Source organism: Dendronephthya gigantea, unplaced genomic scaffold (assembly GCF_004324835.1).
Source record: "Dendronephthya gigantea isolate DGI-Jeju-01 unplaced genomic scaffold, DenGig_1.0 000022F, whole genome shotgun sequence".
In the NCBI taxonomy this organism is placed as follows: Eukaryota; Metazoa; Cnidaria; class Anthozoa; order Malacalcyonacea; family Nephtheidae; genus Dendronephthya; species Dendronephthya gigantea.
Genome location: NW_021163032.1, coordinates 1,531,437 through 1,546,322, shown reverse-complemented (window position 1 = coordinate 1,546,322; position 14,886 = coordinate 1,531,437). Strand labels below are relative to the sequence as shown.

Genomic DNA, 14,886 nt, shown 5'->3' with positions numbered 1-14,886 from the left:
TACTAAATTTGTACGTCGTTTTTTTGCAATGAAACGCGATTAAAAAATGAAAATATGCCAAAAGTTTGTTGAAATTTGCCGTGTCCCGATGCGGGATGCCTGTTGCCGTGCAAAAACATCAATTTGAAAACTCGTATACGCGATCCTATTGGTCATGCAGCTTTGACCGTTTTGTGATGACCAATAGGATCGCGTATACGAGTTTTCAAATTGATGTTTTTGCACGGCAACAGGCATCCCGCATCGGGACACGGCAAATTTCAACAAACTTTTGGCATATTTTCATTTTTTAATCGCGTTTCATTGCAAAAAAACGACGTACAAATTTAGTAAAACTACCCTACACTTAGGGGCTGTTATTTTTTTGGCGTATTTTATAAAATAGATGTTAATATTTTGATCATATTCAAACGATGTATATTGAAAATAAAATATTCTTGCCAACCTTATATTATTATATACTATATACGTGACCCGAGTGACGTACGTAATGCAGCGCATATTGGGCTACCTATGAGGTGATAAGCTACTGTGGATGATCAACCAACCCATATTATGGACAGTGCATCATGCATACTTACTACTCAATTGGCTTCCAAAAAAGCTTTCACTCATAGTACCCTTGGAGTCACTACTAGACACATTTCCACTGCTAATTCGGTCCATTGGTGACTTTATCTCTCGCAAAAGCCGAGAAGGAATGCGCACTCGATGCTGGCCGCTAAACGACCTATCCATTGAGGCAGATGACACAAAAGAATCTTGGTTCTCTTTGTTTTCTGCATAGTTTTGATTTAAATAAGGCTCAAAAGATGCTTGTTTTGTGCGTGTCTGTGCAAGAGAGGTGACTGCGTCTGCAGCTGCGCTGGTTATTGATAAAATCTGACGGTTCTTTTGCGTTTTTGCGTTCAAAAGTTGGATAATATCCTCTTCCAACTCCTCTGTTCCTTCGTCCGGGAGACAATTTCCATCCATTTTACCTTTGGAAATCTCACTCAATACAACATAAAAATGTTCAATAACACATTAAACGTTTTCTCGGCGAAATTCTCTGCACCATACAGAAAGTAATGTAACATTTTGTATGATTTCTTTCCTGACAAAATAGTCAAAATCCCGCGCCATTTTGTATGTTTTGTTTTTTAAATTATTTTTCACGCATGCGTATCGCCCCACAAATCAATAGCGAACTTCCGCATTGAAAATTTCAGCTTCGTTGATAATTCGACAAATAAATCCTGCAAAGGCTGCAATCGAGATGATAGATTGATTATAAGTGGGATATTATGCTCTGTAACACTACAAGCAGCGTGTTCTTTGATTTTCAAACTTAAATATTTAAATATAATATTTCGTATCGTTTTACTTTCTTTTTAGATTTGCACTTTACTTTCCAAAATGAGCATGGAAGCTGAAGTCTTAAGTGGAAGCATATGTAGACAAAAATAAATGTTGATGTCATATTTGTGTTGCTTTGCTTTAGTTTGCTGGCAATTTCTATTTCTTCAGGATGAGCAACAACGATCAGGATGTTTTAAGCGAGTTATCTAACTTGATCGAAACCTTAACCACCTCTGGGAGTAGAAATTTAGACGAAAAACTCTTCAAAAGAGTCAAATCGATTTGCAAAAGTTCAGACGAAAATGTGAAACATTTATATCGAATGATTATGACACAATTGGAAAAGAGGCATTCCGAAATTCGACTGTCGGCTTTGCAAATCATCAACGAAATATTTTTGAGGTCTCATGCATTTCGTGTATTGCTTGTTGATGATTTTCAAAAATTCTTGGGTCTGGCAATAGGGGTGAACAGCAAATTACCTTTGCCAGAACCCAAAGCAGTTGCAATTATATTGAAAAAGCAGGCTTTCCAAGCAATTGAGAAATGGCACCAGAAATATGGCCCCCACTACGTGAAACTTGCCCTGGGTTACAAATATTTGAAGCGTGTTAAGAAGTTTAATTTTGATGACTCACAGCCACTTACAGAAGTGGAAAGGCTGAGAGCTCAAGATGTTGAAACCAGAAGAGCAAACCTTGCTGAGCAAAAGCTAAATGATGTCTTGACCCAAATGAGTGATTCTGTCAATGAGATAGAAAATGTCATCACAGAAATGGGGAACTGCTTTCGACTTGTTTTACCAAGCCCAGAGGAATTTGATATACACACCGGTGACACCACAAATTCTGGAGGTCAAACTTCTGAACTATCCGATAGTGATATCCCTAGCACAAGTTCAGGCATAACTCACAGTTCAGTGAACAAAATACAATGTGCACTGAGCTATGATAATTTGAATGACCATGGTCAAATTTCAAGGTCATACCAACTTGATATTACACTTGAGACATCAATTGAAATAATCAAAACAGAAGACAATATGGATGTGCTTGGAACATTACAAGAACTCAATAAACAGGTTGTTGACAAGTATTTACCTCTCACACAGAAATGGCTTGAAGTCCTAACCAAACATAGTGGTCATCATGAGAACCTTGTTCAAGCAATTGACCTGAAAAATTCATTATTAGAACTGAAATATAAGTTTGACAAATTGAGAATTATATCAAATAAAAGTTTGAAGGATTTGGGTGCTCAGGGGAATACTGACAAATGTGTTGAAAGTAAAAATGATGGAACTGCAGAAGATGATTTCATTGATGTCCCTGAGAAAGAAGGACTGGAACATGTACCAGAAAGCTGTTGGAATGAATATGGATTAGAACCTGCCTATGCTTCAAAACCTAACAAAGGTCTAAAATTTATCCATCACTGTGAACTATTGCTGACCCTGATGTCCTCAACTTACGTATACATATAGGCCCCATCAGGCACATTTGAAATCATTGCAATGTGCCCCTTTGCCCAGCCCTCTCACCAGCTGTCTCTGAAGACAATCTTTTAGCCCTCAAACTTCCTGAATTTTAGGTGGTGCTCATACAACCAATGCAATCACATGGAATCCACATGGAATCCAGTCAAACCTGGGAGACCCCAGTTCAAGAGCAACTGCCATAGCAGTTCTCTTAGAGAAACATGAGAAAAAAACTGGTGGAAAACGAAAGGCAACACAATGCATTTCCACTTCAACAATCACTAGACCAAATGGCATGGAAAATAAAAATGTCACTAGTGAAGTTGTGAGTCAATTTATGATAATTCTTTGCCATTTGCTATTCAAATATTGGCAAAATACACACTACCCTTTACTGGACTAGGTTCATACTCACTTGTTTTCAAAAAATTTTATGCCATCCTTGTGATGTGTTTTGCTAGGGCAGTCCTTCATCTCAGAAAAGGGATTCTGACACAAACGAAAAACGCACAAAATTACTAAAAAAGGCCCCGGTTGTTCCATTTGGGATGGACTTGTATAATTGGGAAAGAAAAGAAGACGAGGCCCCCTCAGTGAGCAACCTAAAGTCGTTGCACTGTTATTGGACTCGTCCGAACGACGACAACGATGATCATTGCCCGGGGGATATAAAGGAATCTATGAAATCCCGAAGTATCCCCTTTGCTGGCGAATTTCAGCAAATCAAGTGGGCTTGTCGGGCTCCGTTACCCAGCGGGAAACTTTGCCCCAGAAAGGATAGGTATGAAACGATCTCACGTAAGCCAGGTTACGTTGCATTTCGGTCGCTTGAAATGCATTAAAAACACTGAAGAGATAATGTGATGATAAGCCTCATAAAAACTAGGTGGCCTCAGGTCGGCTATATTTAACATGGGCACCTCTTTAACATAAACACATATCTAGAATTACCCATAGAAAAATAGTAGACATGCCTGTTATTTCTATATGTCATTATCTAGCTCTCTAGTCTCTAACCTAAATGGCTTTAAGTCATTTGCCCAAAACTTACTGTTTCAGATTCAAATGTCCATTCCATGGTAAAATCATCCCTCGTGATGTGATGGGACGGCCCGAAGGCGAAGGTGACGCCAGCGTTAGTGACAATCCAGTACAGTTGAGAAGCAGTGAACTCGATGACGTAACGAGAGATATAGAACTTGCGACCGGAATGGATCTTGGAAGTAAAAAGGATAAAAAAGGGAAAAAGCGGAAGCATACAGGCCTAACGGATTTGAAAAAGAATTCGAACACGAGTCGAGCTCGCTTGGAGAAAATTGTACTTAATAAGGAAGCTCTTAAACGCGCCGCTGAGGAGTCGGACAGAGTAAAAAAAAGCCTGATTGATGAAAAATTTGGGAATAATTGGAACTATGCTTTGAAGCCTTGAATTATGGAACGAAAGTTCTTTGTGAAATAAATATATTTTAAAACTATAGAAGTAATAGAACTTCTTTTCAATACAGTTTTAGAAACGGACCATTACCAGTGAAATGAAAATAACTGTGTTAAAAGTGATGGTCAGTTTATTACAGTTCACTGACCATCGCGCACGGCTAAAGTACTGGTGTCTAGTTTGCTAAACCAATATGGCGGCGAAATTAAAAATTTTACAACTTTAGTGAATAAACACAAATCAGTTTACTTTCTTTACTATATTATTAAAAAGAACTGAAACATTGTAGATGCTAAATAACTGATAAACACTCGTTTGGTTTTTTCACGCAGTAGAGGTACAATTTTAATAGCGTACAAAAAATGGCCCAGAATCAGGACCAGGACATGAAACAGGTATTTAATGGCCATTTAAAAACTTCCTTGCTCCATCAAAACCGTAAAATTTGGTGCAGAGCGTTGCATTGCTTCTCAATATCACTCTTAATTTACAGATACAATCGTTCCTACAGTCGTATAACAAATTATCAGAACTTTGCTTTATGGATTGTATACAAGATTTCACAAATAGGACTATATCGACTAACGAGGTACGTTTGTGGTTTCTGTTTGGTGACAGACAGTGAGAATTCTTTGGGAATGACAGGGTTAAAAAATAATGAAAAGCTAGGGTTGGGTAAGGTTTGGGAAAGTTATTTCAATTCTGGGTGGGTTTCTATTATTTCAGAACAGCTGTGTCATGAATTGTGCTGAAAAATATCTCAAGATGACTCAAAGGCTTACCTTACGACTGCAGGAACAACAACAAATTCAAAGTGAAGGCCTTCTATCCCCAGGACAAAAATAAGGCACCATTTTCACCAGAAGATATGATATTATTTTATTATTAAGCAAATGTCCATCCTGGATCAATTTCATTGAGAAGAGAACTTGAAAACTGACATCCAGCCTTTCATTTAAAAGACATTTAGAAAAAATTATATCCTGGTGGACTGTATTCTAATTTCAAGATATTTATGAAAAAATTCCTATCATGTTGAGAAACCAATTATTTACAACTAAATTTTAAAAATAAATACATTGTATGAAATTCTAAGTATTTTATAACATTATCTGCTTGAAATATTAATCTGAAATAGATAAAATAGATTAAATTCACAAGAATTGCACAAAAGCAGCCAGCTCTCAGACCACTAATCAAAGATGATGGCTGATGGTGTCCCATGTTCAAAGGATGTATTTTTGCTTTAGAGAGAGTTATGTTTCCTGCATAATTTAAAAACATAATTCCCTAAGAATGAAATGAATTTGTGATATTGCATCAATGATGGAATTTGTGATAAGCTAAAAGTTCAATTTTTGTTATTTGGAAAATTTGAATGTTAGACAATAGCGAATGGCACTGGGCTACCTATACATACTTCCAAGGAAAATCTAAGAAACAATTTCCATGATTCCCGATGCTTATTGTGATCTTTTCAGCAGCACTTATTACGACTCTCCTCATGGACTGGGACGACTTGGACAGGTGAAACGTTTCCAGGACTTTCAGCTCTGTACCATGGTGTTCCAGGCCTAATGGCTTCACTATCAGGTCGTTTTGAAAGAATTGCCGACAAACAAAGATTTATTGCTGCATCTGAAATGATTAATTAAACAATATGTACTCCCTTACAACTTGAAATATGTCGTGTTCATCAAATAACACCTTACCTATATTTTTGTTCGTTTTTGCTGAGACTGGTAACCTTGAAATAAAAGCAATTCTTTAGTTGATTGGACAAGTTAAAAAAATTAATTAATTAATAAAATGTACCATAAACTTATAATAGACCACATATAGTGAATGTAGAAGAGACCTTATGCATAATCTCGTTCAAGCCGTGACGCCTGCTGGGAATTCTGGTCTTAATAGTCACGACGGAAAATTTAAAGTTCAAAATTTTGTTACGTATATTATGCATAATATACATCTATTACCATCCTTTAAAACCGTGCTCGTTGCAAAATAAATTCAAACCATTTTTATCATAACCCACACCATTCATGTCGCACTGAAAAAAAAAGTCCCAAAATAATTTTGTAGGATGAATGACAAGCAAGAACTCAATATACCATATTTCGCTATATTCGATCATGCTTGAGTATACCGTTTTCCGGTATATATTCGTAGTAGAGTATACCGTATTTCGGTATATTCAACCATAGTCGCGTATACCATTTTTCGGTACATTCGACCATAGTCGAGTGTACCATATTTCGGTATATTCGACCATAGTCGCGTATACCATTTTTCGGTACATTCGACCATAGTCGAGTGTACCATATTTCGGTATATTCAACCATAGTCGCGCGGTTTGGTACCCTGAGCACTAGTAAAATTGGGCACGGGTACCCATTTTAGCCGTGCCGTGCCAATAAATCGAGTGTAGTGTAAATGGGGCTACAGTCTATTGTGTTTAAAGTGTCGCTGTCTTTCAACATTAGATCATTCTTAAAGAAGACACTACACTGTGGAGGGTCGAAACGTTGGGTCATGAATGTAATCTTTGTGTTGCTTACTTTCATTTTTTAAACCAGAGCAGCAAATAAGAGGGCGATGGATCATATACCTGTTGCTGTGAACGTACAAAATTTGACATGCAATGTCTAAGGTGGTAAAAATATATGTAATACCTTATTTGCTAACAAAACTATCGGTATTGGTTCTTCATCTTCAGTTACAATGTTCTCCATTAAATTATTGCGCCACTGGAAAACGAAACAACGTTATACCGCGCATGAAAATTCTCCCTGATAAATATCATTTTTATTTTTCAGTTGGTCCTCGTGCAGGTAAAAAATAAAAGCTAACGACTTTGAAACGAAGAAATACGATACAATTCGCTGCAATACGGATGAAGTGGAAAACAGGCATTAGATACATTCAATGGATCCTCTTTGAAATACAAAAAAAATCAGAACTACCTTTAGAACAGCACTCCAAGTGTCGGGCCTTTATTTCGCACAAAAACAAACATAAAACAAGTTATTTTCTCCGATGAAGCATTTTTATAATCGACAAATGTAAAACAGAAAGAATAAAATAAACTTGGAAGCGAACAGACAGGGTCTCACCTGGACAAGTCGTAAACAATGAATGCTGCCATACTGGGAAAAAAACAAAATTGAAGAATTAAAGATCCTGTTACAAGGTCCAATTTTTCATGCAACACTTGCAAGCTTGCAATAGCAATATGATATAGCAATTGATCTTACTAAGTAAGACGGATTGTCAGAAGTCAGATATACTTACGCATATTTATAATACACTCTGGTCATGTGGCCATACCTCTCGTGACCAGCGACATCCCTGCAGATATGAATCCAAATAGTTTCAAGATATACATGAGATTTTAAAAGTAGAACATATAAGAAAGTAAGCGGGTGGGGGGGGATTGATCGACAGAGCCTGGACTAGAAGATTCCAGAACCTTTAGATTTGAACCCGAAAATGCAATCAAGTTCACCAGCTGCTGTTGAAAATGTCTTACAGAATTTTTTATTATAGGAGAATTATTGGAGGGGAAAACCCCTTCCCCTGCTGAGCTCCACGTCAAGTATGATTTCAGATTTTCGTCTGGCAGTGTAGAATTACTGGGTTAGTGCTTGGATAACACTTCATTTTTTTCCCTTGAGTTTGACATAATCATTTTGCCGCAACGGCAATCCAGAAATGATTATACTCAAATATTCAATCTGAGACTGAGACTGGTGCGCTGAGCTAGAAAGGCTTGTTCTTCGATTCGCAGGACATCGGCTAATCAGCCGGGCTTGGTTGTTCGAAAGGTGAATGGATCGTGCATCCTTAGATGGATATGCACTTTTCAAACAACTGACTTCTAGCTTTCATGAGAGTTTGTTGTGTCTCAAAACATTGGTCCCTACCAAAGTTGAAGATGTATTTTTGATTTAGAATCCCAATCGATCACTCTCAATGCAAAATCAGCCCCCAAGGTCGGTCGGTAACCTGAAATAAATCGGCCTACAAAATGAAAGAATATATCAGTTTTGTCGATAAGGCTCTAAGGTCATTCTGTTAAACACTACTTTTGCCCCATAAAGCAAATTTATTTGCTCTTTCCATGCATGCAAGTTAACATCAATCAGGGTTTTAATTTTATTGGAAATTCATTAATATCGCATACGAGTTCAACTACCCGCTCACTAGCCTACGTCATAGACTATACTCGTTCTACGAGGAACGAGTATAGTCTATGACGTAGGCTACCCGCTCACGGGCTCAGCGATTACTAAAAACCGGAAGCTGATCGATATGCAAACATGTAATACATAAACGGGTCAATATGAACTTTGTATATATCCACCTTGCGTATATCGACGAATAATCGAAGTCTGTATGCGACATGAAATAAAATAAATAACGTTGCTGAGTTTATTCTGGGTGATTTTTGAACAAATTGAAAGCCAATCTTGAATTCTTCAACATGATTCCCTATTGATTCGTTTTGATCTTACCTTTCCTGTAAAAAAAATACAATTTAACGAAACTCGCTGCATATTGCTTTATCTATATGTGTATATAGTCCTATCTTTATTCTGCATTCTAATAAAAATAGTGTCTGGTGATATAAATTGGAATAAACGGGTATCAGGTATTACTCCAGACAGTGTCAAATATTGAGCGTTGATCATTGTATAATGTAAACAAATGTAAATGTCACAGTGCGGTCTGTGCGGACAAAATCAAAACATTACAGTCCGCGGATATAGCCTCAAGCACGGACTTAAATGTTAAACAACATTTACAATTAAACACAAACCTACTGATACATCACCGACGACCAAAACTTTGAAGCTGTATTCCTTTACATCATCCAACATATTGTTGCGACATGATATTCAATACAAATCACAAGACAGAAGCATGACAACAGTCAGGCCTAGTTACGTCGCATTTTGGTCGCGTCGAATGCAATTCAAACAATAGATATTAATGAGATGGTAAACCTCATTTAGCTTCTTTACCATCTCATTATCTATGTTTGAATGCATTCGAATTTCGACGCGACCAAAATGCGACGTATGAACTAGGCCTCAATGTCATTAAGTTTAGTGTTAAACATATGTATTTAGCATTTTGGGAATGCTTTTGCTCCTTACATAAACCCTTAAACTCTAAATTAATTGCTTGACTGAAAATACTGAAAACTTTTTTAGTTTATATTATTGACATTGCTGAATTATGGACCCGTCTTTGGACCCTTACAAATTGAAATTGAAATTGAAAACTTTCCAGTATTTTTTCCAGTAAAATTTCCCAGCATACCTATATATCATATATAGATATATATTTCCCAACGGTTGTACGTAAACCATAAAAACTTTGAACTTCATTTATACAACGATTTAAACTAACTATTATATCATTCTTCCCGGAAATTTGAATGGGTCAGATAAATATTGTCTCAGATGAAATCTGACATCAGTTTTTTCAAATTTGCCCGTGGATTGCGTTAAGACTACAGTACGACTTAATTTTTGCGCTGGTTAAAACCAATTATAATGTCAGAATAGACTGGATTTTATAGATGGGTCAAGAAATTTAAACTTTTGTGAATCATTGAATCTCGCTGGCTTCGTCAGTTGCATTAATTATATTACGATTACAGCGATTCCAAGCCATCATCACATCAACAGCATTTGGTATGTTTTTGTTTGACGGTACTCCCTAGCCTATCTGTAGTTCCTTTGCCTGAATCTGGGAGAACCGCCAGGGGGGCATCTGGGGTTGGACTCTGCGCTCTGTACCATGGAGTTCCAGGACGTATGTGATCCTTTTGTGGTCGTTTCGAAAGGATCAATGAAATCATGAGGTTCACTGCTTCATCTGAATTAATAGAAAGATCAGATTTTAAAAAGTGACTGAACATGCTATACACTAGTTAAATCAGGTTTTCACTTTTAAGTTTATAAAAGAAACCAAAACTTTCGCACTTACCTAAATTTTTTTTCGTCTTGGCGGAAACCGGAAACCTTCAATAGAAATAAAATGAAAGAGTTAGCTTAGAAAGAGTATATTTGCTATTGGTTAAGTACGATATGAATTCAGCAATTGCAGTCACGTACCATCCATCTAGGCCATGCTCGTCGCAAAATTCGGTCAAATAAGATTCATCATAACCGACTCCATTCACATCGCACTAGAACAAAATAGGCAAACAAGTTACCAACTGGACCAATCATGCCTCCACTCCTCACACGACCATACATGTTAAGTCTCAATGTGGCTCACTCCTGCCGAAGGCCCAAACATTCTAACTTGCTAACTTCACAATACATAGCCTCTTGTAGTGACGTTTAGTAACTTACTTTGTTGCCTAAGAGAATAACAGGAATGGGTTTTTCATCTTCTGTGACAACATTCTTGGTCAAATCATTGTACCACTATACGCAAAGACAATTAGTAATATCATATGGAACGCCGGGTACGAAAAGCTGATCAAATGAGATGGGATGATGATAAATCGGACAGATGCTTAATTCTTTTATTTAAGAATAGTGGTAACTAAAACCTCTAAATCCTCTATTCGTAGGGGAAGACACTTGAATTTGAAGAATTAATCACTTTAGTAAAAAAATAACAGACCTTTAGCACGGAAGTCCAAGTTTCTGGCCTGTTAATGTGAAAAAGACAACACTTACTAACCCTTGTCAAAATATAAAACTCCTTTTGCAGTCGGAAAAATTACCTGGATAAATCATAGACGATGAACGCTGCCATCCTATTTGCAATAAAAGAAGTCATTTAGTTTTGCTTTTCAAGTAATTCTAGCTTCTGCAATGTGACCGAACGAAGGACTCCTTCGCTAGTAAAAAATATCGTTCACGAGTTGCGATTGGAAAAACGATTTTTCACAGAAATTTTCCTTCGGCATTTTGGCGGCAATTTATTTTCAAGATGGCGTCGACGTCATTTTAGTATGGTGAGTTTAAAAGTTAAAACTAACCAAAAGAACTAATTTCCCACCGTTTTCCGACATTTTCGACTGTCAAAAGTTGTATTCAAAGCATTACGAATGTCAGAAAAGAAACAAATACGCGTAAAAGCCTTTTAGTTTTCAAAAGGTTCCTAATCCGTGCCTGTTAGGCGTTTATACCCTATGGGCATGGCTATGGGGTCAAATCGTTAAATTGTATTACTATTACATAACAATACAAACAAAAAGAATTACACAACGTTCACAAAGTCAAATTGAACGTTGTGTAATTCTTTTTTTACAAAAAGAATTACAAAAAAAACAAAGTCAAAGGATTTAAAATCCTTTGAGTTGACTTTGTGAGCGTTGACATTGTGTAATTCTTTTTGTTTGTAATTGTAATACAATTTAATGATTTGTCGATAGGGTAACGGACACGGATTAGGAACCTTTTCAAAACTATTATGTAAATAGGCAAAAAAGCATAGAAAAATATTAATATGTTAAAATAATAATATGTCTTTTCTATATAAGCGTATCAAATAAATTACTTAATACTACCAAAAGATATAAAAATTAAATTTTGATTGTCTTCTTCAGTTTTGTTCGCAAAAAAATATTGCCAAACATATCTCTAAATAAACATCACATGTAGTAAATAAACTACTTGAATTATGGTTGGTTGCTTTGTACTATTTTGTACTACAATGTGTTACTTCCATTGTGAATCATGAACTAATAGACACACAGAAGGACAATTAATATATTCAAATAAATACTAACGCATATTTGTAATAGACTCTGGTCATGTGACCATACTGTTCGTTGCCAGCCACATCCCTAGATATGGGTCAAAGTAGATTTTGTAAAATAATTATTTTGTATCACTTCCTCCTGACAATGACAACTCACATCAAACAAGTCAGTGACTGGTAAAGGGAACACCCACAGCCATAGCTAGAAGCTTAAATTGGGGGGGGGGTGTATATACATAAATTCATCTTATGCCCGACTGATTTATTTTGTATGTACGCTATTGTTCCTACGGTCGATAAACATTAATATATGAATATACACCCCCCCCCCCACCCCATTAAGTGGTCCAGCTATAGCCCTGAGAACAACTATATATCAATATGTTCCTGAACTATTAAATTTTTCTAGCGCTGGGCAGGGTAATTAACTAAATGATCTATATGGTAACCCACACTACAATTAAGTCACTAGTTCAACAAAAGTCATCTGGTAATAGTGCAGATGGTAATTGCAGAATTAGCCTTGTATCACTAATAGTTATAACAACAGTCATATGTATTGTTACCCAATTAATCAATAATTCACAGAGTGAAACACTAATCAATACAGACTATGCTGCATCTGGCTATAATCAACAGCAAGCTGATATAATATTGGTGAATATATTCTGCTATTTATAATTATATAGATCTATATAGGATTTTGATCAAAGATTATATAAAACCACTGTTTTTATTGAAAATATTAGTTAATTTTGGTTAAAACGAAGCTTGCATACCACAGTTGAAGGCGTATTTTTGATTTCGAGTCCCAATCGACGATTTTTACTGCAAAATCTGCCCCTAATGTAGGCTTGTAAGATGTCAAAAACTGTCCTGAAAATAAAATGCAGGAGTAAAAATAATAAAAAGGAAAAGATAAAAAAATTCAATCTTATCACAATAAAATAAATCAATTTGAATTTAAATGGTATTTACTATTCCCTAATGAAATTATTCCACAAACTTCAAATAGAGAAAAATATCTACAGCTACTAATCAAGAAAGCTGTTAGTTGTATTTAATTGGTTATAATAATTAAACCTATATATTTGCCAGTAAATGCCAAATAATTTTACTTCAAAATTAGTCAATTTAATACATGCATGGTCAATGCAAGACCAACATATGTTGTATATAACTGCATGTCCACCTACCATCTGTATATCGATGAATTATTGACGTCTACTTGTTTGAAAACAAAAATATAATGTTGTTAAGTGTTTGCAATGAGAGTGTGTGTTGGATTCATTGTCATATCCCACAGTTACATAACCATCATTTAGCTTACCTTTCCTAAAATTAAAATAGGTAAAATTAAAAATCTAATACATACTGAGGATGATAGGATTGCAGAATTTTTTGTATAGTAGATTATGTTACAGGAAGTTACTCATTTACAAAAAAGTTTGGACATAAATAGTTCATATGAGAAGCTGATTAGAAGCACGGAAAAGCAATGGGTATGCAGACACTTACAGTACATTGTACTTGGGGAAAAAAATAGATGTTAAAAATGTAAACAAGCGTTTGTTTACACTAACAAAAAGTGATTTTTGACCCAACACAATTCGAAATACGGACAAGATTTATAGACCAAAATGGTTGAGACCCAATTCATTGTTCTTAAATCATTGCGTGATTTGAATAATTTTATTTACATTAGATTTAACTTAGTCCTAACGCAGCAAGACGTTCATTTAGCCAATAATCAGCCATTTATCACCAGAATATCCATTCTTATTATCGAATAGTCAACGAATCAAGTAGATATTGATTAAAATGAGAACAACTGTCAACATCATAACACAACTTCAAACATAAACATTCTACATTTTACAAACTTTGGATTTTCTGACTGTTAATAGCTGTCATACAATAAGTCATAATCAAACAATAAATCATAATCTCGATTAAAATCGGAAGCAATCAGCTGATTCAGCTCTGACTCTATGGCCATGAGACCATACGCAGGAGATGCTCTTTCGAGGCCACTCGCACTGATTACAATTGTTTGGCACAACGAAAGACCACCGCATATTTTGTACGGGAAATTTGCTTTCTGTTTATATTCTGTGTCTTAATTTTCTTGAGTGTGGCTCACCAGGAAATCAATGAGTGCAAAGACACATTTATCGGAATAGCAACACAAAACTAGCCCACAATGCAACTAAAGTAAGTTGATTACATTCAATGCTACATGTCCAAATGAGCACTCACCCACTGATACTTCGCCGACGACCAAAACTTTAAAGTTGTACTCTTGTACATCGTCAAAATCGTGGGACATTTTGTGCTGACATGACACTTAACAAACGCATCACAAGACCGACACTTCTAGGTATTTTGTAAAATAAATCTATTAGATTTATGTCACGTTACAATGCGGATTTCTTGGAATGTTGATGATGACAATGTTGCTAATGCTATACCGGTGAAATCGAAAGAGTCCGACTTAATTACTCCGACAGGGATTACCTATCGTGATAATTTCGTATGAGGCTTGAAATTTTCATAGATTCATCTAGATTGATCACGAGACTGGTTTCCTTTGCACGGTATATCAACATGAATATATGAATATCCACCCCACCAATTATCTCACCAAGAGTCCAGTGCTCTCATTGGTCTGTTAGTATAAGGGACGAACTCCCAAAAATTCATCATAAAATCTGCCTTTGTGCACATAAGTAATATCCCAATTCCCGTGCACTTTCTAAACGCACGATTCTGTTTCATTTGGCATATTCGTCTACATAATTCGTCTGGATAGTGTGTCGCGTGTTTATACTCTCAATTATAATTCGGGCCATTTTCTTAAACCTAACCTGATCAATAGAGGATAAATAATTTGGTATTC

At 36.0% G+C, this 14,886-nt stretch overlaps 3 protein-coding genes across 12 annotated transcripts in view; 1 reads left to right on the top strand and 2 right to left on the bottom strand.

Moving 5' to 3' along the window:
• LOC114522119 (protein TALPID3-like) overlaps positions 1 to 3,964 on the bottom strand; it is a 51,749-nt gene extending 47,785 nt beyond the window's left edge. The window contains exons 1-5 of one of the 2 annotated variants that reach the window (XM_028542749.1): positions 3,870 to 3,964; positions 3,234 to 3,307; positions 2,442 to 2,515; positions 1,990 to 2,084; positions 582 to 994 (exon numbers count right to left, since the gene is read on the bottom strand). In XM_028542749.1, the coding sequence (XP_028398550.1) occupies positions 582 to 975 (394 nt within the window). In that variant the 5' untranslated portion in view covers positions 976 to 994; positions 1,990 to 2,084; positions 2,442 to 2,515; positions 3,234 to 3,307; positions 3,870 to 3,964. Of the gene's footprint in view, positions 1 to 581; positions 995 to 1,989; positions 2,085 to 2,441; positions 2,531 to 3,233; positions 3,308 to 3,869 lie in introns of those variants that run through there. The other variant, XM_028542750.1, reaches the window with a different exon arrangement.
• LOC114522121 (UV-stimulated scaffold protein A-like) lies at positions 981 to 4,615 on the top strand. Its single transcript, XM_028542751.1, has 4 exons — positions 981 to 2,756; positions 2,932 to 3,143; positions 3,280 to 3,599; positions 3,878 to 4,615. The coding sequence occupies exons 1-4, from the start codon at positions 1,511 to 1,513 to the stop codon at positions 4,245 to 4,247; spliced, it is 2,148 nt and encodes a 715-aa protein (XP_028398552.1). The 5' UTR covers positions 981 to 1,510; the 3' UTR covers positions 4,248 to 4,615.
• A 536-nt stretch (positions 4,616 to 5,151) lies between these two features.
• Positions 5,152 to 14,529, bottom strand: LOC114522123 (ras-related protein Rab-38-like). 9 transcript variants are annotated; one of them, XR_003686870.1, is made up of 13 exons: positions 14,247 to 14,516; positions 13,318 to 13,322; positions 13,184 to 13,211; positions 12,767 to 12,863; positions 12,016 to 12,072; positions 11,005 to 11,037; positions 10,902 to 10,929; positions 10,625 to 10,699; positions 10,382 to 10,455; positions 10,254 to 10,288; positions 9,076 to 10,142; positions 8,771 to 8,775; positions 8,197 to 8,276 (listed from the first exon to the last, which is right to left on the bottom strand). XR_003686870.1 is itself a non-coding variant. In XM_028542754.1 (11 exons), the coding sequence occupies exons 1-11, from the start codon at positions 9,134 to 9,136 to the stop codon at positions 5,731 to 5,733; spliced, it is 654 nt and encodes a 217-aa protein (XP_028398555.1). In that variant the 5' UTR covers positions 9,137 to 9,947; the 3' UTR covers positions 5,155 to 5,730. The 9 variants fall into 9 exon arrangements, 2 of the variants coding, with proteins under 2 accessions (XP_028398555.1, XP_028398556.1); XR_003686869.1 differs by lacking the exon at positions 8,197 to 8,276 and having other exon boundaries at positions 8,662 to 8,775; positions 14,247 to 14,363; positions 14,459 to 14,529; XR_003686874.1 differs by lacking the exons at positions 10,254 to 10,288; positions 10,382 to 10,455; positions 10,625 to 10,699; ... (5 more) ...; positions 13,318 to 13,322; positions 14,247 to 14,516 and adding exons at positions 5,152 to 5,201; positions 5,674 to 5,891; positions 5,966 to 6,000; ... (4 more) ...; positions 7,548 to 7,604; positions 8,620 to 8,647 and having other exon boundaries at positions 8,180 to 8,276; positions 9,076 to 9,947.
• Positions 14,530 to 14,886: the final 357 nt, after the last annotated feature.